Source organism: Letharia columbiana, assembly GCF_014066305.1.
Source record: "Letharia columbiana isolate WasteWater2 chromosome Unknown Sc0000012_s0, whole genome shotgun sequence".
In the NCBI taxonomy this organism is placed as follows: domain Eukaryota; kingdom Fungi; phylum Ascomycota; class Lecanoromycetes; order Lecanorales; family Parmeliaceae; genus Letharia; species Letharia columbiana.
In genome coordinates, this window is record NW_023501050.1 from 347,193 (window position 1) to 371,564 (window position 24,372).

At 50.3% G+C, this 24,372-nt stretch overlaps 9 protein-coding genes across 9 annotated transcripts; 4 read left to right on the forward strand and 5 right to left on the reverse strand.

The window, feature by feature from the left end:
- Window positions 1-65: 65 nt before the first annotated feature.
- Window positions 66-2,150, forward strand: HO173_004655 (uncharacterized protein; the record flags this gene model as incomplete). The annotated part of the gene is made up of 1 exon (XM_037306577.1): window positions 66-2,150. One exon carries the CDS (start codon window positions 66-68, stop codon window positions 2,148-2,150), a length of 2,085 nt encoding a protein of 694 aa, XP_037166515.1.
- Window positions 2,151-2,660: 510 nt separating this feature from the next.
- On the forward strand, window positions 2,661-4,954 carry HO173_004656 (uncharacterized protein; the record flags this gene model as incomplete). The annotated part of the gene is made up of 6 exons (XM_037306578.1): window positions 2,661-2,693; window positions 2,762-2,789; window positions 2,841-2,947; window positions 3,002-3,583; window positions 3,636-3,901; window positions 3,961-4,954. 6 exons carry the CDS (start codon window positions 2,661-2,663, stop codon window positions 4,952-4,954), a joined length of 2,010 nt encoding a protein of 669 aa, XP_037166516.1.
- Window positions 4,955-5,360: 406 nt separating this feature from the next.
- Window positions 5,361-7,493, reverse strand: HO173_004657 (uncharacterized protein; the record flags this gene model as incomplete). The annotated part of the gene is made up of 7 exons (XM_037306579.1): window positions 5,361-6,575; window positions 6,628-6,894; window positions 6,949-7,078; window positions 7,134-7,210; window positions 7,265-7,284; window positions 7,335-7,375; window positions 7,441-7,493. The coding sequence occupies 7 exons, from the start codon at window positions 7,491-7,493 to the stop codon at window positions 5,361-5,363; spliced, it is 1,803 nt and encodes a 600-aa protein (XP_037166517.1).
- Window positions 7,494-8,084: 591 nt separating this feature from the next.
- HO173_004658 (uncharacterized protein) lies at window positions 8,085-10,329 on the forward strand (the record flags this gene model as incomplete). The annotated part of the gene is made up of 8 exons (XM_037306580.1): window positions 8,085-8,147; window positions 8,207-8,312; window positions 8,375-9,018; window positions 9,076-9,190; window positions 9,245-9,389; window positions 9,441-9,541; window positions 9,594-9,931; window positions 9,991-10,329. The coding sequence occupies 8 exons, from the start codon at window positions 8,085-8,087 to the stop codon at window positions 10,327-10,329; spliced, it is 1,851 nt and encodes a 616-aa protein (XP_037166518.1).
- A 530-nt stretch (window positions 10,330-10,859) lies between these two features.
- HO173_004659 (uncharacterized protein) lies at window positions 10,860-11,762 on the reverse strand (the record flags this gene model as incomplete). The annotated part of the gene is made up of 3 exons (XM_037306581.1): window positions 10,860-11,186; window positions 11,237-11,550; window positions 11,606-11,762. 3 exons carry the CDS (start codon window positions 11,760-11,762, stop codon window positions 10,860-10,862), a joined length of 798 nt encoding a protein of 265 aa, XP_037166519.1.
- Window positions 11,763-12,088: 326 nt separating this feature from the next.
- HO173_004660 (uncharacterized protein) lies at window positions 12,089-15,608 on the forward strand (the record flags this gene model as incomplete). The annotated part of the gene is made up of 6 exons (XM_037306582.1): window positions 12,089-12,112; window positions 12,163-12,636; window positions 12,688-14,427; window positions 14,898-14,996; window positions 15,163-15,400; window positions 15,484-15,608. The coding sequence occupies 6 exons, from the start codon at window positions 12,089-12,091 to the stop codon at window positions 15,606-15,608; spliced, it is 2,700 nt and encodes an 899-aa protein (XP_037166520.1).
- A 676-nt stretch (window positions 15,609-16,284) lies between these two features.
- On the reverse strand, window positions 16,285-20,275 carry HO173_004661 (uncharacterized protein; the record flags this gene model as incomplete). The annotated part of the gene is made up of 2 exons (XM_037306583.1): window positions 16,285-16,670; window positions 16,723-20,275. The coding sequence occupies 2 exons, from the start codon at window positions 20,273-20,275 to the stop codon at window positions 16,285-16,287; spliced, it is 3,939 nt and encodes a 1,312-aa protein (XP_037166521.1).
- Window positions 20,276-21,244: 969 nt separating this feature from the next.
- Window positions 21,245-22,100, reverse strand: HO173_004662 (uncharacterized protein; the record flags this gene model as incomplete). The annotated part of the gene is made up of 4 exons (XM_037306584.1): window positions 21,245-21,399; window positions 21,453-21,510; window positions 21,565-21,774; window positions 21,828-22,100. The coding sequence occupies 4 exons, from the start codon at window positions 22,098-22,100 to the stop codon at window positions 21,245-21,247; spliced, it is 696 nt and encodes a 231-aa protein (XP_037166522.1).
- Window positions 22,101-23,613: 1,513 nt separating this feature from the next.
- On the reverse strand, window positions 23,614-24,281 carry HO173_004663 (uncharacterized protein; the record flags this gene model as incomplete). The annotated part of the gene is made up of 2 exons (XM_037306585.1): window positions 23,614-24,034; window positions 24,094-24,281. The coding sequence occupies 2 exons, from the start codon at window positions 24,279-24,281 to the stop codon at window positions 23,614-23,616; spliced, it is 609 nt and encodes a 202-aa protein (XP_037166523.1).
- Window positions 24,282-24,372: the final 91 nt, after the last annotated feature.

Consider the following 24,372-nt stretch of genomic DNA (forward strand, 5'->3'; position numbering starts at 1 on the left):
CCACTTCATTAAACACATCTTCGTTATCGGAGCTCTACAATATATCTCAGGTGATTTGGGACGAGATGACCGAATCGTCTGGGATGATGACCTCTATCAGCACAAATGGAGCACCACTGCCAGGGGGACCGCTTCCGTTCGAGCAGCCACCCAAGCTCAAGGGTCGCAGGCGTCTCTTGCAGAGCCTGCAAAGGATGTCATCTTCTCAGTCGCTAGCTTCGATGCGCCGAGCTCCTCCCACTTCCTATCCAGGTGGAAGCAAAGGTTCAATGTCCTGCGTATCCTTATCATCCTCCAACTCCAGACACGGCCATTCGTATGGGAACTCGTATTCTTCCACCCGGTCCGGTGCTTTCTCGACCGCACCAACTTCAGTAGCAAGTACACCTGGTCCAGAGAACCAGAATTTCGATTCCGGAACTCGGATTCGATGTCTGGACAGTGAGCTTGCTGGTCATGCTTCACCTATGCCGAAAAGTGTACCTTTACCGGCAGACATGCGGGCGGGCACAAAAGAAGCAATGTCCGCTGTCACATCAGGGATGGCCGGTGTATTTGAGGATTATTTCTCGAAGCCGATAGTTCGTGTAAAGGAGCTTCGCAAGAGGAGGAATATCAACTTTTGGGGTGAGATGCCTCAAGAATTAGCAATGCACATACTCCAATTCCTGAGACCGAGGGAGATCGTCAAGTGCTCGGCAGTCTCAAGAAGGTGGCATAAGATGTGCTTTGATGGACAGCTCTGGAGTAATCTCGACACCCAGGAATACTATCAAGACATACCTGCGGCTTCGTTGAGCAAAATCATGGAAAGAGCTGGACCTTTTGTAAGAGATCTCAACCTGCGAGGCTGTGCACAGATGCCGGAAAGCTGGGGCAAAGACGGCCAAAATATAACAGACGCTTGCAGAAACTTGGAATACTTCTCTCTCGAGGGCTGCCGTATTGACAGGAGCTCAGTGCATTACTTCCTTCTTCGGAACCCACGGCTCATGCACATCAACCTCTCAGGCATGAAAGGTCTCAGTAATTCCGCACTTAGGATCATCGCTCAAAACTGTCCACAGTTGGAGCATCTCAACATATCTTGGTGCCAGAATGTTGATTCAAGAGGTCTGATCAGGATCGTACAGTCATGCTCTCGACTCAAGGACCTACGAGCCGGAGAGGTCAAAGGCTTCAACGATCAAGCACTCCTTCTTGAGCTATTCACTCGCAACACTCTTGAAAGATTATTCCTTGATCATTGTGTCGAGCTTGACGATGAGGCCCTTCAGGTACTGGTTCAAGGTGTCGACCCTGAAATCGATCCTTTGACTGAACGGGCTGTGGTTTCGCCTCGAAACTTTCGTCATCTCGATCTCAGCCGATGTTCGCAACTCACCGACAAAGGCGTCAAATGCCTGGCAGGCAACATGCCGAGTCTCTGTGGTCTTCAGCTCTCTTTTTGTGAAGAATTGACCGATGATGCCCTTACGGGAATACTCGATTCAACTCCACATATGACCCACCTGAATCTGGAGGAAGTCGACCACCTTTCCAATAGCACCCTCCAAAACCTCGCTAAATCTCCATGTGCTCCACAACTTCAGCACCTCAACGTCAGCTATTGCGAAAACCTAGGCGATAGCGGCATGCTCCAAGTCATAAAGTCTTGCCCCAAGCTTCGTACTGTCTTTATGGACAACACCCGCGTCTCGGACCTCGTCCTGACAGAAGCCGCAGCGCAAATCCGCATTCGTGACCGTATCAACCCTTTGGCCACGAATGCTCCCCCAACCGTCGGTCTCCGTCTAGTCGTCTACGACTGCCAAAATGTCACGTGGACCGGCGTCCGCGAGGTTCTCTCCCGCAACACCGAGCCCAACAGACGAGAAGTCGTCTCTCTGAAATGCTTTTACGGGTATCAAGATACTGTCAATGAGCATATGAAGAGGGTGCTGAAGGGTGAAGCGAAGGCCGCAAGTAGGTTGGAAAGAAAATGGGCGGATTACATGGTTGCGAGTGAGGAGGCTGGTGCACAAGGAGCTGGGGCCAGGAGAAGAAGGCGGAGGTTAAGGGAGGCGGCAATGGTGCATGCGGATGAGGAAGAGGGAGGACCCAGGAATGGAAGGCGAAGGGCGAGGAGTGGAGGGTGTGCTATTATGTGAGAAGAGAGGAATGCTGCAGTAGGGTTTGATGGTACATGTTGAGAATAACGGAACGAAACGACTATACGCATTGATGGTTATGGACATGGACGGATGGCTGGTGGGTTACTGGCGTATCGAGTACAACAATTTCCCATTCTCTTTTGCTTTCTGTTGACAGCTAGGAGATTGATACGGGACTTCATCGAGGTACATTCATCGGCGCACCTGTCTCCACATCGTTTCATAGACAACGTCACTTTCAAGTCTTAGAAATCATGCTCATGACATACAGATGTTTCTTGCAAGCTTGAAGATCTCGAGATGTTGGAGAGCCAGGCGATAGGGGCGAGACGGCCAATTCGCCTCGGCTAGCCCCCAAAAATTAGGGTTGGATGCGGGGCAGTTTTGACTTGCATGTGACGCTCGAATCCAACCGCTCGAGGCGGGGCAGAAAGCTGGTTTTTCTTCCGCCAATTTTTCTACTTCATAACGTCTGACAGGACTCGTTATGAGCAGAAATCTGTGAGAATGGCGGCAACAAGGCAAGAAACATTTTGCACGGTCAGTCAACCCTCTTCCTCGACCATTGGGCGAACATCGCGTCTGGGAACAGAATTGACGTTCTCTAGCTGCTCACGAGCGATGCATACCTGCCTGGTAAGACTGTCAAACCTCTTCAACACAATCAATACTGAAACGCCGTGTCAGGTGCCATGGTTCTTGCACATTCATTACGAGACAATGGTACTAAGAAGCAATTGGCCATCCTCGTCACTCTCGATTCTCTATCTGCCTCAACGCTTGAGGAGCTCAAAGTACATGCCTAAGTCGCTTCCAATGCAGATAACCTTGCTAACGCTTGTTTACAGACAGCATACGACCACGTCATACCCGTCGACCGTATCACAAACAAGTCTCCGCAAAACCTTTACCTCATGAACCGACCAGACCTCATCTCCACCTTCACCAAGATAGCCCTCTGGCGGCAGACCCAATTCGACCACATCGTGTACATAGACGCAGATGTCGTAACGCTACGAGCACCTGATGAGCTGTTCAATAATCCTCCAAGCTTTGCAGCTGTACCAGACATAGGATGGCCGGATTGCTTCAACAGCGGTGTCCTCTCGCTGAAACCCAACATGGGCGATTACTACGCTCTACTGGCTCTGGCACAACGAGGAATAAGCTTCGATGGAGCAGATCAAGGGCTGATGAATACGCACTTCCGGGATTGGCAGAGATTGAGCTTCACATACAATTGCACGCCCAGTGGGAACTATCAATATGCGCCAGCTTACAGGCACTTTCAGAGTCAAATAAATATCGTGCACTACATTGGGAGTAACAAGCCATGGTTGATTGGGAGGGAGCCAAAAGAAGCGAGTGGAGTGTATGAGGAGTTGCTGGGACGATGGTGGGCGGTCTATGACAAGCATTACAGGACCCCAGTAAGTTGTTCTTGACCTGTGTGAAATGCACGCCGTTAACGAGCTTCAATAGACAACAGCATATGTATCAGGCCAAGCACCGAAGCAGTCAAGGATCGTACAGCAATACGTAAAGGGCGAAATGTCAAGCACGGACTACGGTTTCTCCTCGGTACGGTCGCAGGTGGACGGACTTGAGGAGCCAGAAGCTCCTGTTCATACTACCGAGCCGTCGCTGACCGATAAGACCAATCTAGCTGAAGCTATACAGCGAGGAGAGGTCACGCCAACACCTACTGTACAGCAACGACGCTTCTCAGTCGACTGGGACCCCATACAGTGAGCAAGACCAGCACAGTGACCGCTGAAAGGATACTGACGATACTGACGATGCACAGCAACGCTCCACCGGCTCACTCCCGACCTGAAGCCGCCAACTTCCCCACTGAAACTTACGAAATGTCCGCAGATCGCAAGCTATTTCAAGCACCCAAGAACCCTGAGCCACCAACGGACATGTACTATCAAACTCCCCCAACCGCGTCAGCAAATGAACGTCCTAAGCCCATCTTCCCTTGGGAAACCACCGCACCCAAACCTACCCGTGTATTTGCAGATGACGCTCCTCGGCCCGCAGCACCCTCAGAAGCCACACCCTCAGTAACTACCGACGATGACGACGACGAAACCCAAACTGAAACAATGTCTCCCCTAACCCCTACCATGGATTCCAACGACACCGAACCATTCGCTAGCTACACTCGAACCAACGCCTGGGACGACGTGCCTGAAATCGAGCGATACATATCTCAATTACCGCAAAATCGACGCGCCAAAGTACAAGTACTCCTGAACAACGCCACTCCCACCGGTGGCCACCAAAGAAACGTAAGCGGCGACGAACCTATGTTCTCCCCTAGTATCCAAGATCCATCACAGCAGCGTCGCCCTAGCATGAAATTAACAGACTTCCCATCCGAAATCGAACGCCCCTCCCTCCCCGTGACCCCAGCTCCAATACGTCGTCCCTCATTCTGGGGCTCGGAGCGCGATGCTGCTGGCGACCTCCCAGGCGCAGAAGGCGTGCCCGACCAGAGCGTGTGGGATCCTGCTGCCAAGCTCGCCGAGCTCCAGCGCCGGCAGTCGGAGATGCTGGCAGAAGGCCCAGCAAGCCCTGGGCGGTTTATTCCGGACAGAGAGTTACTTGGATCGTCAAGTGCGCCGTTGACCGAGGTCGAGGAAGAGGAGAAAGCAGAGGGGGTACCTACAGCTGGATCGACCCAGGGTGCGATGCCAACAGCTTTCCGGACTGTGGACTTTAGCAGGGGAAGTGTATCCCGAGCCCGTGAGGTTGGTGAAGAGACGGTGACGGCGGTACCGGCTGAGTACTGAGAGCCCTAGATACCGCCAGCCTTTGGTGTTTCATTTCATCTGCATCATTTGTTGTCATTCGAGCTGGTCTGTGCAGATTCCAATCTTCGCTCTCCATCCTCTGCCCGTGCAATTATCCTGTTCTCCGCCCTGCTTTTATTACTTTGGCCGAGGCGTGGGCTTTCGTGAGCGACTCACATATGAGCATCTGTTATCATATAAGTTCAGTTTGGCTGGTGATTCTTTTGAAGATACCCTAATTAGCAGCAATGAAGACAGATCGATCCACGCATGTAATGCCTCTGTGATACCTATTTCGTGTGAGTAAAAGATGCCGTGGGGCGATCCAGGCTTCTTAGCAATTAGACGATGAGTCGCTTTCTATATGCAGGGAAGTTTGGTATCGATTTCACCCTTGCCACATCCATCAAAGGAAGACCTCGATGTTGATCTCCAACGTACTAACGGGATACCTCAACTCGAATCTCTCCAACACACTCGGATGCAGAATGCCAAAGGTCCCAATCACCCTCTCCTTCCCTCCCATCCTCAAGTGTATCGCCGCCGCATGCCCAGGCAAGAATGTCTTATCGTCCACCTCGCTAATCCAATACGCGCTATCGCCCAACCCTTTGCCCTCCAACCCCTCCTCACTAGTCATGAAAGCGGACTTCAACATGAGCATGACGCGATCCATGAGCCCGTGTACGATTTCGAAGCCGCTGTTTTTGGAAAGGAAGGCGGCCGCGAAGTGGCGCTCGTTGCGGCTTTTGCGCTCGAGGGCCATGTCTTTGAAGGCTACGTCGCTGACTTCGAAAATTTTGATGGGGACGCTGTGATGTTTGTTTTCCCGTAACGTCTTGAGGAGACCGGGGAGGAGGGATGTGCGGACGACCTGGTATTCCGCCGTTTTAGGGTTGGCCAGTCTGACGGCAGTGGTACCGTCATCGACGCGATTCAAGTGCGCAAAGTTCTCAGCGTGGGAGCAGAGAATGAGAGGTAATACTTCTGACCAGCCTGCCATGGCTGCCTCGAGCCGTACGATATCGCTGAGTTTGTTGATAGCGAGGGGCTGGGCGACGGTGCCCGAGATATTGGGGAAAGCTCGCGGGAGATTGTTGAAGCCATACGCAATGGCGACGTCTTCCATTATATCGGCTTGATGCAGAACATCTGCGCGAGTGGGTGGAACGTGCACGTCTATTAGGTCTTCGGAGGCGGAAGATGGAGAAGCGGTGTAGCACATCCTCCTCAATAGGGAGCAGATGTCGGAGGCAGAGAGAGAAAGGCCGCAGCAGGAGTTTATATATGAAATTGAGGCTTGTGTTTCGCGTGGAGTGAGGTCGGGAACTTGGCGGGTTTGATGGTTGTGTGGGGATCTAATCTGAATGGGTTCGACCGTGAAGGGCTCCGAGGTGTACTGGGAGAACATGGTAACGATGATGTTGTTCACTATCTCGGCTTTCGTCTTGTCGGTGGCTGTTATGTCGATGAAGACGTTGCGCGTTTTGAGGCTGATTTTGGAGTGGTTGGAATTGATTATTGGAGGCATGGAGCAGACTGTTCGGTTTGCGTCAAGGATGACTGGGTAAACCGGGGAGTCTTTGATTATGTGTAGGTACCGCGAGAGATGTTTGTCGTTCTGATAATGACGATCAGGTCTTATGGTCTAGATCAGTCCATGCCGTACATACCTCATAGAACTTGATCATTTCCACCGCGTTCATGGACTCGGTTTGGTTCAGAGGCACAAACTGTATTTGTTCAGGCGGCAACGCCTCGTACGTGAACGGCCCTCGTATAGTGTCCAGGTCATGCGTCCCGATTGCAACAAGCGTCCTTTGTCGAGCTAAATTCTGGTGTAGCTTATCTTGCAAAGCAATGAAGGACTCATATCGTGCTTGTGTGAATTTGATATTGCGTAGGATGGCCCCGGAAACGTAAGGTCTTATCCTTGACGTCTATTTTGGATTCAGCACTACGTTCTTAAACTCCACCCAAATTCGAACACTGACCTGCTGATGTGCTGTGAGACATTCCAGCTGTCCACCTGCTGGCGCCGCCAGCGCGTACTGAGGCGCATCTCGCTTTCCACGGAAGATGTTGAGCATCAGAGATATTCCCTCAAAACATAGCATGTCATATCTAGCCAAGAAATTCAGCCAAAGATGTTGAGTGAGAGCCCTGCTGCCATTCTGACCTGTTCGCGGGTATCTCGATCTTGAGCTGCGCCGGTTCTTGTTTGCCATTGATCACTGGCCGGTCACTCGTTGAAGTCTGATCGAAAGCTTAGCTCAGGATATCGTAGCAGTGATAAAAGTGCGTTTTTACATCTTCATCGAGTTCAATCCCTTAGAGTTGTCAGCAAACAGTCTCCATTGTGCCCCATGGCTCTGCCTACCAAATTCAAAACAAAGCTCGTCGAACTCTTCTGTGGTGTAACTAGAAATATATTGTATCAGCATCCAGATGTGCAGTCAATTAGTTGACTGAGGCGATTTACCTACTCTTGACCAAGAGCTTCGAAGAGCGCTGCCTTGTCGACAGCTATGGTAGGCATATTGGCGCTACCTGGAAGAAACCGAAGCCTCAACAGTGAACAGGTACTTATGCGGCAGCTCTTGGATTATGCAGCGGGCTCTTCTTGTTGAGCTTGAGTCATGGCCGTGCACAAAAGTCCAGACACAAAATCCATTTGGCGGTAGGGCTGCAATTGCTTGGCGGCAAAGCCTCGTTCACAACATCCAGATTCTGTGCTCAGGGCCAGAACAAGCACAAGCACAAGCCCATGAATAAACACGCTGCAGACAACATTTCCTACACCAATTGCCTGCGACCTGAACTGAAGCTGGGGTATGATACAAGCTCTCAATCCAAAAGGTCAGCGCGAACTCTTTGATCTTGCAGAGCATATACATCGCCCAAGTCTTTTCGACGAACAAGTCCATTCATGAGCTTCCGAATGGGAAAAGAGCTACGCCAGAGCTGACACTGCGTCCCATAGTCCCTAGAATCGTTTTTAATGCCTACACCTAGCAGCAAGTAATCCCATATTCGATAGCCCGAGCAATCACCAGATTGACACGACCTGTCACGAAGACTCGGCCACCCCACTCAGCGATCAGGACTGTAGATCTGGTTATACAACAGTATGGAGGACCAGGGGCAGAACGATCCTCTCTTTCCAATCGCAGTTTTGATCGATGAGCTCAAGGTAAATCGTCTACCTACTACATCTCTTGTCTTGGCATCTAAACGTATAACCGTCACCAGCACGACGATGTTCTTCTCCGTCTCAACGCCATACACCGGCTCTCAACCATAGCTCTAGCTCTAGGCGCCGAACGCACAAGAGATGAGCTCATACCATTCCTTGACGGTCAGTGTCCTTAGAGGTTGAGACCGTCGCTCTCACCCAACGCCTTACTGACTTCGCTATAGAATCGGTAGAGGACGAAGACGAGGTCCTTACAGCGCTGAGTGAAGAGCTCGGAGGTTTTGTGGAATACGTTGGCGGTCCAGAATATGGGCACGTGCTCCTATCACCTTTAGAGAACCTCGCCGCAATCGAAGAGCCTCTGGTGCGAGAAAAAGCTGTCGAATCTCTCAACAAGATATGTAAAGAGCTCTCACAGTCCCAAGTTGAAGACCACTTCATTCCTCTCACTGTGCGCCTCTCGAAAGCCGACTGGTTCACCTCAAAGATCTCGGCAACTGGACTTTATAATGTTCCCTACAGCAAAGCAACACCGCCGTCTCAGGAAGGACTTCGCCAGCAATATGGACAGCTGGTACATGATGAAACTCCTATGGTTCGACGGCAGGCCGCGAACAATCTCGCGAAGTTCGTAAAGGAGATGTCACCACAGATAGTCATTGAAGAGATGATACCCCTATTTCAGCATTTGGCCGGTGATGATCAGGATAGTGTTCGGTTGTTGACAGTGGAAATATTGATTTCGATTGCGGAAGTTATACCCAAGGAGCAACAGACGAGTCATGGAACACTTCTAACAGCTTTGCGGAGTCTATTTGAGGACAAGAGCTGGAGAGTGCGATACATGGTCGCAGACCGCTTTGAGAAGGTATCAATCATTGTTGCCCAAGATGTGAAAGAGAAGGCTGACTTTGACTCGCCACAGATTGCAAAAGCTGTAGATGAAGAAACCGTGACCCGCGATTTGGTCCCTGCATTCGTAAAGCTCCTCAAAGATACCGAAGCTGAGGTCCGCACTGCTATTGCTGGGCAGATTCCAGGTCAATGAAATCGATATTCTATGCCCCGGGATATGACGTGCTAATGTGGCCCAGGCTTCTGTCGATTACTTGATCGAGAGACGCTGCTTAACGAAATAATGACTAGCATCGAAGACTTGGTGTCAGACACCTCGCAACATGTACGTGCGGCATTAGGAACGCAGATTAGTGGTTTGGCCCCTATCTTGGGCAAGGAAGAGTAAGCAATCTGTGGATGGCGCCTTTCAAATCATAATTGACAAACCTTAAGGACCATTGCACATCTTCTGCCAATGTTTTTGCAAATGCTGAAAGATGAATTCCCTGACGTTCGCCTTCACATAATCTCGAAGCTCGAGCTAGTCAACAAAGGTCTGTCTTCTTTTACCGACCAGTATCTATTACTGGTGCTGATATTTTCTAGTCATCGGTATTGAGCTTCTGTCTCAGTCACTACTTCCGGCCATTGTACAATTAGCCGAAGACAAGCAATGGCGCGTCCGCTTAGCCATTATTGAGTACATCCCATTGCTCGCAGGCCAACTCGGACAGGATTTCTTCGACGATAAGCTGAGCACGCTTTGCATGAGCTGGCTGGGTGACACTGTTTTCTCGATACGGGAAGCAGCCACCAAAAACCTGAAGAAGCTGACTGAAGTCTTCGGAGTTGGGTGGGCGAGCAACGCCATCATCCCAAAGGTCATCGTGATGGGCAAACATCCGAATTATCTCTACCGAATGACCACATGCTTCGCCATCTCGGTATGCATACCTTAAAAACATCTCACTCTCGATCAATGCGGCTAACCTCTTCTATATAGACACTCGCACCAGCTATAGATCTAGAGGTCATCGAAAAGTCCATTCTGCCAATGATGGACAAACTCGTATCCGACGACATCCCAAACATCCGCTTTAATGTCGCCAAATCCTACACTGTCCTCATCGACGTCCTTAAGCATTTGCCCGCCCATGGTACTATCTTCGATCTCGAAAAGTCAGGTCAGACGCTACAACCCTCTTCCGCCGGTCAACATCTTATCCAGCAGCAAATCTTACCGAATCTGGAGAAATTACAACAAGACGAGGACGTGGATGTGAGATATTTTGCGACGACTGCGGCAGGGAGCGTGGGTGATGCTATGGCAACGTCACCTTAGTTAAGGAATGCGAGGTAGCTTGTTTTTCAGGGCAGGCAGGGTTCTTTAGACGCATTGAGGAGATACCTACATAAAATATTGATCGGATTGTTCTGTGCACCGTGATTTGTGCACTTGCAAGGGTGTTTTACCCGTGAGAATAATTGCACTGACTGCTTGACCATAAAAGTGGCCATTTTACGGGATGTTTACCATTACCTTTACGTGTTGCAATCCATCACGATGGGCATACTGTTTGTCACTATTTCCAGCGTTGATGGGCTAGCTTCTTCTGTGGCTATTTTGCCTTGAACACCCAAGTACTCTACTAGCATATTACTACCAGAAGCTCGGCCTTAATGCGCCTTCTCTTGCGCATTTTACCAAGGTTTCGAAATGTTCGAATGGGTCTTTACTCTTCAAAATCCCTTTTCGTTGATGCAGCTCTATGACAGTGGCAACAGCAATTGAATATTGGTTCCAGCATTCAACTCTGACGGTAACATACCAGCATGCTAAGGTACAAGACCACGACTTCTCCATCTGCTCCTCTACTCCTGACCATAATCTTCCTTCCCCTCCTCTGTTCCCTGCTCCTGCTGCTCCTGCATCCTCTGCTGCTCCGCTGCCTGTTGCGCTGCAACTGCCTTCGCACCATAGTCCTGGCTCATGGGCTGCACAACCGTCTGTTCTTCCTTTGGCTCGATGATAGTGACGGAGTCTGGCAGGGACTTCTGAGGACCAGACTTGCCTTCGGGATCGGATCCCCGCATGATCTTGACCTTGATACCCAACACACCTTGGCGGAGAAGAACGTGGCGGGTAGCAGAATCGATGAAGTCTTTGGCAGGTTGACCGGAGTGGATCATGAAGCCATCCTATCCTCCCATTAGCATGATTCCTCGTCACCATACAAGACAAAGCATACTGTAAACTTCATGCTCTTAGCCCTGGCAGCCCTCAGCTTCCCCGAAACCACCACCTCACAACCCTTCGCTCCACTCTCCATGATGAACCGCAGCACACCATAGCAAGCTCTCCTAACAGCCAATCCATTGAGCAACTTGTAACGGAGAGATTCGCACTGAGCGACAGCGGAAAGACCACGATTTTGGACCTTGGCGGCGTAGAGGGAGACAGAGTTCTCAGGGAACTTGAAGCGTTTTTGGATAAGAGAGGTCAGTTCGCGGATGCGGCGCCCTTGCTCGCCGAGGACTTCTTGGGTGTGTGTTGCGCGGATGACTATAACTTGGTCAGAAGGAGAGTGGAAAGGCAAGGGACGGGAACAGGGGCGTACTGATGTCAGTCACAGTAGGCGTGACGCGAACCTCGACACCAGAGTATCCTTCCTCTGCCAGCTCACGCTGGAAGAACTCGTTCAATTCGGCGTAGAAAACACCATCTGCCACGAACTTCCTACGCTTGGAAACAGAGGCCCCTGGTACAGAAGTCATGATCGCGGTGCTGTCGGAAAGTTGAGGTTGACCGAGGACGCTGTCGTTGAAGTGTATCGAAATTGTTAGTGGGGTTGCCGTTGTGGAAACTCTCGCTTGGGAGCCAAGCCGCCGCTAAGAACTTCCCTTTTTAAGACCAAGGCTCAAAGGGAAAGGGAATCGCGAACTACGTATGGAATACTTATAATTTGTTTGAAGCCAGCTATTTGAATCAGAGGTTCTTTGTCTTAAGTCTCTCCTCTTCCCAACATTCTAGTTGGTGCAGTAAACTTCTCCAAACCCACAAGCTCCACTGTACTATAATGGACAGGCAACCTTAGGTTGAGATGGAGAGAACACGAATTGCGAAGGTGGCCTTCAGCTTTATAACCTTGCTGGAGACAAAGCTTACCATCTCCAGGTAGACGACGTCAGACTCGTCCGCAGGGGCGAGCAAGTTGAAGGAAATCTACATCTGACACCCCACCACCTCATCTTCTCGCATACGCCTCCTACCGCAGAGGAAGCTAACGCTAGACCGCGAGAACTATGGATCACCTATCCAATCATCCATACATGTACTCTACGCCCAGCTCCACCGGCATCCCATCTACCATCTTCGATACGGCTACGATGTAGGGACTTGACTTTTGTCTGCTTCTGCTTCGCAGATGAGAAGAAGGCACGAGACGTGTATGATAGCATCAAGGCGTGGACGTGCAAATTGGGAAGGATAGAAAAGTTGTACGCATTCAGCTACCAGCCGCAGCGGCCAGAGAAGGAGGTTAATGGGTGGAATGTGTACGATGCAAGAAGGGAATGGAGAAGATTAGGTGTTAGTGAGAAGAGCACGGATAAAGGGTGGAGGATATCGAACATCAATACAGATTACGCGGTATGTTGGTAGTATCTGGGGAACCCTGAGCCGAGTCTCACAACCGTCTAGTTCTCATCAACATATCCTGCTCTTCTCGCTGTGCCGACATCAATCTCCGACAATACCCTCAACTACGCAGGCAGATATCGCTCGCGTGTACGTCTACCTGTATTGACATACCTACATCCAGTCAACAATTGCTCCATCACAAGATGTGCTCAGCCGCTGGTGGGAGTTCGAGGGAACCGAAGCATCCAAGATGAGAAGCTTTTGCTTGCGATATTCTCCACTTCGCATTCAGATCCCAATTCTTCAGAGCCGCCTTCCAGACCTCGGAGTCCTCAATCTCTTCGATCGAGCGAAGGTGACATTGGATCACAAGGGTCGGATCCTCCTCCCACAGATGCTGAAACGCTGGAAGATGAGATGATAAATCGGACAGCAAGCGAGGACAAGGATGAGCCAAAAGTGTACGGTGCGCAGCAGCATAATCTTATAGTCGACGCTCGGCCCACTGTGAACGCTTTGGCGATGCAAGCTGTAGGATTAGGCTCGGAAAACATGGACAATTACCGCTTCGCAACGAAGATCTATTTGGGAATTGACAACATTCACGTTATGAGAGACTCGCTGAACAAGGTTGTCGATACACTGAAGGAGTCGGACGTGACGCCCTTGGCACCAAATCGAGAAGCCCTGGCGAAAAGCCATTGGCTTAAGCATATCGGCGGTCTACTTGATGGGGCGGGAATTATTGCTAGACAGGTCGCTCTTCAACATTCGCACGTCCTCATACACTGCTCCGATGGATGGGATCGAACAAGCCAGCTCAGTGCTCTAGGTCAGCTCTGTCTTGATCCTTACTACCGTACTCTCGAAGGCTTCATCGTTCTTGTAGAGAAGGACTGGTTATCATTCGGTCACCAATTCAATCATCGATCTGGGTTCCTGTCGAGCGAAAAATGGTTTCACATCGAGAATGAACGAGTAGGCGGAGATAGCAACAAGCAGCCGAGCTTAGTCGGACACAACAGCGGCGCGGGTCAGGCTCTGGAGAATGCCTTGTTGAGCGCCAAAGGTTTCTTCAACAAGGACAACAAGAGCAAAGACTCTATCGTCGATTCAGATGGCGAAATGCAGCCGTACGACATGTCTCCGACCTCTAAGAGAAGCGCTGCTCCAGGCAAAGGAAGTGGAAGCGACAAAAGCACCACTAAGGTCAAAGAGACTAGCCCAGTCTTCCACCAATTCCTCGACGCTACTTACCAACTGCTCCATCGCCATCCTACTCGGTTCGAGTTCAATGAACGCTTTCTCCGTCGCTTGCTTTACCACCTTTATTCTTGCCAATATGGCACTTTCCTGTACAACAATGAGAAAGAGCGTGTTGACGCCCGTGTCAGTGAGAAGACACGAAGTGTTTGGGACTATTTTTTATCCCGAAAAGAACAATTCATAAACGAAATATACGATGCAACGATTGACGATAATGTCCGAGGTCAAGAACGACTGGTTCTGCCAGGGACTGGTGAGCTTAGATGGTGGCATGAACTATTTGGCCGGACTGATGCTGAAATGAATGGTCCTACGAGGACCACGAGAAACCGAGCTCAGGGTGACATCCTTGTCGATCCCACAGTGCTCACCGGGGTTGAAACAGCTGATAATTCTGTGGGGGCCGGAGCACCAGGGAGAGTATTACCAAATGAAGATGCTTCCTCTTTGTCAGTCTTGGCTGCTGGACTTGGAGGGTTGGGCATTAGCAAGAGCAGAGGGAATGAGCCATCGAGCCTGAAGCGCGAGATGGAAGTTGAGATGCAGTGATGGCTCTCGCAAGTCGCAACTCAACGAGACTAAGGTATTCCGAAGCATTTTAGCATTCATAGCGTGCCACTTTACTTCTACGTTGGGATCCCCAATTTAACCAAGTGACCAGAATTGAAAATGTGCTTTCCAAGTCAATTGTGATGCCGTAAGGAGAGAGTGAGCGGCCCCTTGAAGGCTCGTTGTATCATTAAACACTAGCGGTAATTTTACTCGAAATTTTAGCGAGCTTGGCGCACACGACAATTCAGATCTCGTGCTTGCTCAAGCATGAACTCAACTACTTTTCTTCTCAAACCATTACGCTCTTTGAGGATCTCCGACAATTCAAACTGACCACGAACACTCAGTCAAGATGGTACACCTTCCTCCATCCTTCCTTGCATCATGGGGAGAATGATGTGTGTGACGTACAATGGCACAAACCCGTAGCTAACTCCTACTCCCCCTTCCAGTCGGACGGAGAAGAGCCCACCTCGCCCACCCCAGCCGAAGACCCCGAGACCGTCGATGTCGCCGCCGACGCGCCTGCCGCCGGTGGCAGCTCTCAGATGGTGAGTTTTAGCTTCCCAATCATCCTCTCCTACTGCACACCCGAAACCAACTTCACCCTTCCTTCCCTTCCCTTCTCTCCCTCCACCCCGTCACGTCTCAACTTCCCACCTCCAATCCCGCCCCGAAAGAAACCCTCCAGACTAACCCCCAAACCCAACCCCGCAGACCACCCTCGAAGCCCTCAAAGGCGCCCTGAAGCTCGCCCTCATCCACGACGGCCTCGCCCGCGGCCTCCGCGAAGCCTCCAAAGCGCTCGACCGGCGCCAGGCGCACATGTGCGTGCTGAACGAAGGGTGCGAGGAGGAGGCCTACAAGAAGCTGGTGGTGGCGCTGTGCGGGGAGCACGGGATCCCGCTGATCAAGGTGCCCGACGGGAAGATGTTGGGGGAGTGGGCCGGCTTGTGTGAGTGGTCTTCCCGCTGTCTCTTGGCTCCGTGACGAAAAAATGGGGCATCGAGGCTGATTGCGGTTTGGGTGGAAACACAGGCGTGCTCGACCGCGAAGGCAACGCCCGGAAAGTCGTCAATTGCTCTTGCGTCGTGGTGCGGGATTGGGGCGAGGAGAGTCAGGAGCGGTCCATCTTGATCAATTACTTCGCGACCGAGCAATAGAGAGGCATCCATAGACTCTTTGACGGTTGGTTGGTTGGTTGATTGGTCATAGAAGGAGATAAAAGGCCAGTCGCCAATGGAGATGGTCTGAGACGGAGACAAATCTGGTGGATGGGTTGAAGTGGTTGAAAATAAAAAATGCAAAGGCTTTGAGATTTGAGATTCGAGATTTGAAGGAGGTTTTTCTAGATCATTTCTCTTCTTCGATGATGCTTTACCGAGGCTGCCTGCATAGATGGCAAGTAAAATGGACTTTGTATTCTACTTTCTTGAAATACAGCTCGCTGTAGCCTAAGGTCATTTTACAGATCATGCATCTGGCTTTGCGTTTACACCTACAGATGGACCTACTCTGACATGACCTAGTTACTCTTCACTGATTATGAAAGAACAAGCCTTCTTCTAATGGAATGAAATACATAGTTGCAACCCTCAGTTAACGGCATTGAATTCGAGAGAGCTTCAGAAAGCATGGCTAAGGTATAGAGCAATATGTACAGCACTCGTGCCCGAGCTCAAGCGAGAGCATGATGTACATAAACGATACGGTATCACAGGAGCCACAGCCATCCAACGCTGACAAGTACGTCATAACCAGCGACGCAAGCGTAGTACCAGCGTAGCATTCCCCATACCATCATTTCACGCCTCATCCATCCTCACCGATACCTCTTCCTCAGCGATGCCCGTTCGTCATATTTCCGTTCATGATCGGACTCGCCGCCGCTTCCTGCTTCACAACCTCTTCTCCACCACTGACACCAGGTCTATCCCATGTAGCTCCTCTCCCGAATGGGAATTCATGTAACACCATTGCTCTTGTACCCAGTTTTATGCCAGCGAGGTGCTGATGTCTCGGTACAATATCCATGAACTCAGATAGCTTGATCCAGAAGACGTGTTTCAGGTCAAAGAACTTAGGGCGCGTTTCTTCGTCAAAGTTGTAGACTTCGGTAGGGGAGAGAAGAGAGGGAGGGATAGCTTGGGACATAGGATTGCGTAATTGGCGCCAGAGGGAGCCTTGGTGGTTCATGGTGGCAGGGAAGCGGGTCCAAGCGGTGTCTGCGGTGTGTATTAGGCTGGCTGCAAGTGTGAGATTAGAAACGAGACTTACATTGCGAAAGCTCCAGATCCTTGATGGCCAACATTGGCGCAGCCTGGATATTCGCAATCCACCTCTCCTCCGCCATCTGTGGCTCACAACCAGGATTCAGCTCCTGAGTCGTGACTGTCCGCAACGGTAGCCATTTGGCAACCTCCTTCGCAGTCCTTGCATCCTCCAGACTTAGCTCGGCGGCTCTCCTCAAGCCATTGGGTAGGGATTGTCGACGAAGTCGCTCAGCCTCCTCTTGTGCTTGCATGCGACGTTTGCTCTCACGTTCTTCGAACTCTCGGCGCTTACGTTCTTCATTTTCTTTGCGTAATCGGTCCTGCTCCATTTTCCGTTGCTGCATCTCCTCGTCCCGCTTCTTCTTGGCGATACGGTTCTCCTCCTCTTCTCGCTCCATTTGTTGTTGTCGCTGGTCCTCTTCAGCTTGACGTTGAGCCTCGAGGCGGGCGTCCTCTTCATCCCGGGCAACGCGGGCTTTTCGTTCAGCTTCCTCCACCTCAGCTCGAGCTTTCCGTTCGAGCTCTGCTTCAGCCTGCCGTCGCTTCTCAGACTCTATTTCTTCAAGTCGCTCCTTCTCTTCCTGTGCAGCTTGGCGCTCACGCTCACGGTCTAGCCTTTCTTGACGCAACAGATCTTCTTCCACTTGTCTCTGTGCTCGCATATCGTCTAGATCTGGTTGTTGTTGTTGTGAAAGCGCTTGATCTATACTGTTCACAGGCGAGATAAGTGTGGAATGTATTCTAGACTCGGTTGGAGATTTTGTCACAGGCGAAGCAGTATTGCTACCCATAAATGCTACCGGCGCCGTACCTTGAGACACAGTAGGAGATGGGCCGGCTGTAGGGCTCACGATCATGTTTGCTACCATCGCCGGACCCGGTCGAAATGAGCGATCACGATCTTGGTCGATTGCGTTGCCTTGGGAGTCAACTCGTCGTTTCTTCTTTCTGACCGCCTCTGTCGTCCCAGGTAGATCGGTCTTGCTGGCTCGTGGGCTAACACTCATACGATGACGCTTCTTCCCAAGTTCGCTCTTGACATTTGTCGGCTCTTCGGACGATGCCTTGCTGATCTTCGCGGTAGATTCGGAGGCGTCACTCGACTTCCTCTGTCGCCCTGAGATGGAGTCACCTGATTTGCGTCTGGTTGAATCATCCCTTGCTTCGGCAACTTGATTCGCCCTCTGTTTTAGATCTTGGTCAGTCTTGAAGTCGTTGCCAGACATCAATCTGCGCTTAGGTTTTAGACTGTCTGCACGATTGATTGCAGGACGTGCAATGTCACTATTTGATTTCCTCTCTTTGTGCTTAGGCTTCGGAAGTCCCAAAGCATCTGAGTCTCGATCCGACAGGATGGCTGAGTCTTGTTGCTTTTTGAGATCATCTCCCAGATGTCTTGATCCTGTTCCCTTGTGTGAAGAATCCTTTCTGACCCCTTCCATTGGATCATCGTCTGGTGAAGGCTTAGTCTTTCGTACCTTTCTCGAGTCATGCGGAGAAGAAGACGGCTCAGAAGAATGCTTATTCGAGTCGGCTCGCTTCGGGCGGACCTTGCGTGGCGAGTTGTTGTTGCTCCTACGGCCTCCATTTGGTCTGTAGTTGTCATACGCTTCTTTCAGAATATCGTTTTCTTCTTGCCATTCTGAGCCCTGTCTCTCTTTCGATATCTCGTAGTACGTAAGATCTTTAAAACGCCGACGAGTTGGATCGAAGCCAGGCTGGCTCAACAGCAACTGTATCACGCTGATATTGCCCCGGCCAATCGCCGCCAACATTGGAGTGCTATAAGCAGGCTTATACTCTCCTGAGCGTAAAGGTTCAGGGTCCGGATCCAGGTTCCCAATAGCCATCATCAAATTGAGTACCCCATCGTGTCCACCACGCGCTGCCGCAAGGACCGCTTCAGTATCGACCTTGGGACGCATCTTGAGAATGTGATCCACGATAGTCAGATCTCCTTTTCCAGCGGCATCGCGAAGTCTCTCTGGGGTTGGGTTGACCCATAAAAGTGCATCGTCGGTCGGTTGGCTCCTTGCCGTCCTTCTTCTTACTCCTAAGGCCGGGGGTGGTGGGCTCCTCGTGGGACTGGCACCTGAAGCACCCGTCGAAGATATTTCAACATCTCTCGAACCAGTACTATGCCTGTGGTGGTCCTCTGAGGGTCTTCGTAATCGTTCTTTCTCCCTCTTGCTTGCCATTAGGGTTTCCCGTATGTCCTCCGCTTCCTCATCCTCGGCGGGGATCAATTCCAAAGGCTCTTGTCCCTTCGCATTCTTTTGTCTTGGGTCCAGTCCCGCCTTGAGCAGCAGCCTTACCACCTCTAGATGTCCGTTCTCAACCGCGTCGATGAGAGGCGTGTCTTTGTCGATGTTCTTGGAAGTGGTGTCGCAGCCAGCGTTCAAGAGAAGTTGGACGACCTCAACATCTCCCTCGAGGGCGGCAATCTGTAATGGTGTGTTTCCGGCGTTGTCGGGAACATCAATATCCTGCGGTCTTTCCTTCAACCATTTCTCTGCTTCACAAGCATCCTGGGCACAGGCCCTGGCAAGTAATGTCCGCCCACTCCGGTCCCGGTTCTTCTTACTTGATATTGGCATCTTAGCTAGTGACATGGCATGGCCGTCGGCGGAAGTGATCTTCTGCAGGTGATGACGACTGTGAACGGAGCTGCTATCATCAGAATCAGGGTGAGTATCTTCAGAGGCCTTTCTTCGACGCTCCACGTGTAAAGGCGCTGGGACTTTTCTTCGCTTGGTCACGCCGTTGGGTTGAGAGATTGTTGATTGTATAGATTGTGCCCTGTGGTTGTTACGTGCAGGTGGGGATTCAGATCGATGAGCGGGTCCGTCATAATGTGTTGCACTTCGAGTTTCGCGTCGCTTTCGTGAATTGGCCAGTCCAGCTTCTCGATCACTCTTCCCTGCTTGGTGACGACTGTGGCCGCTGTCACTTCCACTCCTTTGTTTCTTAGCCCGTTCTTCCAGCTGTGGAGCGACCTCTTCAAACGGAGGAGATGATCGCGATCGATCGGACGCACTTTCAGTTGCCTTAGAGGAATGGACTGCTTGAACTGGTGATGAAATGGTAGAGCTGAGGTTGCTCGAATTTCCGGTATCTGGAATATCACCACTCCCATTTGTTGGTATCGTTCTTTTCCGTTTCAACGATGGCTTACGGCCATTGTTTTCTCTACGTCCTTCACGCTGGTCTTCTCGTATTGTTGGGAGGTTGTCCGATGGCCCATTGGCTACAGGATCTGCTACGCTGGCCTCTTCCAGCTTGATAGCCTTCCTCGTCATTTGTTCCTCACCCTCCTCTTTTCCAGACAAAACCACCGTCTCTGCTTCGGAATCGCTCTTGTCCATTGCCGAATTTCCATTGCTGCGGTTGATAGGCGTTCCATTGATATGTGCAATAACAGGAGACGGTGCGTTATCTCGAGGGTCCAAAACCGCTGGAGCCGCTGCTACATTGTGGGATTGCTCAGCCTGGTCTGTTTGTGTCACAACCTCACCAGAGTCGACAGGCTTCGATATCGCCAATGGATCATCGTTCATATCGATCTCTCTCTGTATCTCGCCAGAATGAATCTCATGTTGGGCCGTTGTGCCTTCGAGTCCCTGTTGCCTTGTCCTATGCGCAGACAAGCAACCAACCGGTTTTCCCTTTCCAACGTGAGGCTATCGATGCGCTCAACCGACAGTAATCTTTTATTCAATCCTAGCTTCGAATGGGTTTGGCGACTATGTAAGTTGTTCCTTTCAAGGCTGCTTTGAGGTTGTGATGTTTGCAATTGATTGTTGAGATTCTCCGGTCGCAATTCTTTGGGGACTTGCCTCTGGCGGAATGGGGGCGGCAACTTTTGCCGAGTTTTTAGCATGAAACTGAGGGGCTGCTCCCCCTTTACTTTGCCAATACAAGCTGGATCGCAGCACTCTAAACACTCCTACAACAAAATCATTACTAATATCACGCCTCGATCTTCTTACGCGGGCAGTCACTTCCTGTTCGACTGGGATACCCGAAATGCACGACTCTCTCCAATATTGGACTCGGACAGCGCACACCGAACCAGAAGCCCAAGCTCTTGCAGTTTGGATTGGCCTCGAAATTCCCCCAAGGCACCATGCGTGGCTTTCAATCGGGCCTGGGAAGAGGAAGCTCTAAGAAAAATCCGAGATCTCAATAGGATGTGCGAGGAGCAGGGCATTTGAATAGCATTTGGAACATAAAGTGGAATGCATAGGATCTTCGGCATCGAATGCTCTCCTGGTATCAAGCACCAAGCGAGAATGACTCCCCGCTAGATCTGAATTCTTGCCAGTCGAATGGAGAATTGGAACAGCCGGACAAGAAGTTGCAGTCAAGTCGGTACACCCTGGTTGGACATTAGGTATTTGATGTATTCCAGAGCAATGAACAGTCCCGCCAGAACAACGGAACAGACGTGTGTCGAATGGTCACTCTGTTCCGCAACACCACTCCAAGGTCCAACAATATCCTGAGAATCTCAGCTTGCTCTACACTCAAGGCCCCATTACACTTTGTCCGCATGTTTTCCCGCACTTCAGCCTTTGACCCATCTCGGAATAAAGGTCATACTGGATCACATGCTTCGCTCTTCCTGTCTCCTCATCAAAGACCTGACACCCTTCTGTCGCAGCGTTCGGGGGAGCATACACTTAGCGTGTCAGCTCCGCACACAAGTGCAAAAAGCATAGCGTCTGGACTTACGATGCAGAGATACGGCATATTCCTCGGGGTCAGGATTCATGATTTTGTGAAGCCCGTGCTATATCCTGTATCAGCCGGCTTCATCAGAATGTTCCCAGCCGACACGACTGACATTGTCCGAGATATAGGCCACATCATCTCGACTCAACAGTGTTGATTTTTGAACCTGCAGAGGCGAATGCTGCCATTCTTCGGTCACCTTTCGCTCTGGCCACTTGTATTGTGTCTCTTTCAATGATCCTTGAAGGATTTTCATCACGCAATGTGATCCAGTATGATCATGTACCGGGCTTTCCTTGCCTGGAGTCCAGACTAAAATGAGCTGCAACATCATAGTCAGATCTGCTACGCCTGTCATCCCACGTGCCAACGTACGATGTTACACTTGCCGGCACCGCGTTCAACCATGTTCCTCGTGAAACACAGACCCCCATCCCCATGAGCGTATTTCGCCCAATCCAAACGTTCTGAGCGATATTCTTCCATCCGTTGGATTACGGCGTTCGGATCGCAGATTTCCGAGAAAGCTAAACTCTGTGCTGTATCCATGTACCCGCTGAGCTCCTGGACGAGGCTGTGGAATCCATCAAGCTTTTGACCTTGTGCGTTCGTTGAGGGCTTTTCGGCGCTCTTGATGATATCAGTCATGTTGAAGTCGTACAACCTGTCGATAATGCAGTTTCAGCAGCTCGGCAGATTGGAATAGCGCTGCAATGGTGCTATGAAAGGACCAGGAGTCACTCTGTTATTATATCACTGATCATTTGCGAGTAAAGTGCATTGGTGCGCCTATGTGCATAATATAGGTTCCAGCTAGCAGATGCGCTGTGCAGGATGGAAGGGGGAGATTAGCAGCAGAGTTTCCAAACGGCAAGAGCCGCGGGTATTCGTATTCACTAAGGATTTGCAATCTTTAAAATCTAATTCCTATAGTTTATTATTTCACAACAATATAATTAAAAACTAGAAAAAAAAATAAAAAGAATATAAATGTAATTATAAGAATATTTTTTAATAGTCGAGCTTAGATTAATAGAGTTATATAATAGTTTATTAAGATATAACTATTAAAGTTTATTACGCTATTATATAAATTAATTATTATTATCTAAATTTTAAAAACATTTAAAACTATAAAAATTGTATTTTATATTCTCGTAGAAGTTTTATTTTGGTTTTTTATCATAATGTTATAGAAGAATGAATTATAAAGATTAAGTTTTAGAGATTGTAAATCCTAGACTCCTAGTAGATTGCAAATCCTAGTGAATACGAGTACTCGTATATACCCGGAAGTGCCCAATAGAATATTAAATAAGATTTCTAGAGCTTTAAGAATCTCGTAAATCGCAGTTGTATTAATAACGTTGTATATTAGTGTAATAAAATCTATCTGAATTCTGTAAGCCCTACGCCGCGGTAAGCCCGGGGTGAGTTTTCGGGAGGGTATCCCCCAAAACTCACCCCCGGATTTGTCGGATTTAAGACCGTGCATTACCAGGTATCGGGCACTTCCGGGTATATACGAGTACTCTACCCGGTGCCAATCTCGGGGATAATGCCTTGATGCTGTCAATAATTAAGTAGGTACAGTAGGCACGCTTGACATGAAGAATTACCCATTCTTTACATTCCCTACAGTCAAACATCGATATGAATTTTCTTGCTCTATCTCCTAGCTACATAAACAATTTTCTTGAGATGGGAGCTTGGCTTGTCGCTTGGAGGAAACGATTTGCGGTTTATGCCAAGCCTGTCAGCAGGAAGTAGATTATGGTATACGATGACTGTATGAGGCAGCTGCACTATATAGCTGGCCCATGCGTATTCGCAAAAGATGATACAATTCGAGGATCACATCACTTACTCGTCTCCTCAATGCGTTGCCTCTTTCTCGCGTCCTGGCAAATGTATGTAATACTCACTAGTCGCTCATCTCGGCGATAGAGCTTCAATCACTAACAAAAATGAAAACCTCCATCCTCGAACCCATCCCAAATATGCAAAAAAGCTCAGGCAGCAAGCTTGGGGATCTTTTTAAGGACGAAAACCCCATTCATACCACGTCCCCCAGGGCACCACTTCCCAAGGATAATAAGTTGCGTGGATGCTCTCGAAGTCGTTCTTTCCATAGACGTTTCCTGTACCGAGATCAAGACCATCATTTCACAACCTCAACCACTCCCTTCGTCGTCCCGTTCCTCGTCCACCGGACCGTCCCATTCCTCCCTCCACCAGCGTGCACCGCATCAGCACCCATCTCCCCAACCCCGACCAACCCCGCCACGCCATCCCAAATCCGGAACTCGCTCGCTCTATACCTGCCCCTCAGGTAGAGCCCATTGTACAGCCCCGCCGCGGCGCCCTCCAGGAAGCTCCAGGTCAGATGCCGCCCTTGGGCCGAGCGGGCCGCGATGAAAGCGCCGTAGCCATGGTTGTACACGAACGGGTCCTGGGATGCCGGGAGTATGCAGTCGCCTGTGGAGGCGATGGTGGAAGTGATGTGGTCGTAAGCCGAGAGGATGGTGACGGACATGACGGCCGGCGGGAGGGGGGGACCGAGGATGAAGTGGATGGTGGTGCTGCGGTCTTGTCAGTCGTTTGCTACGTAGGTTCCTCACCTGGTTACCTGTGTGCTTACGTCGTGCCGGGGATCGGGTAGTCGACGATCTCTACGGCATCAGGTCGAAGGTCGCTGGAGGGTTGAGGATGCCTGTGGATTTGTAAGGGAAATGATTCAGCGGTCGTGTTTGCTGAAGCTGGGGCTGCCGAGCCTGTTGGAAGGTTTCGGAGCCAGAGGAGAGTTAGGAGCACGATGAAGACGTCCATAGCAGAGGTTGACGGTTTATGGAAGATTGAAAAGGTTTTAGTATTGGCGGCATTTTCGAATTCAGTGGTATCATAATTGGAACAAATTGAT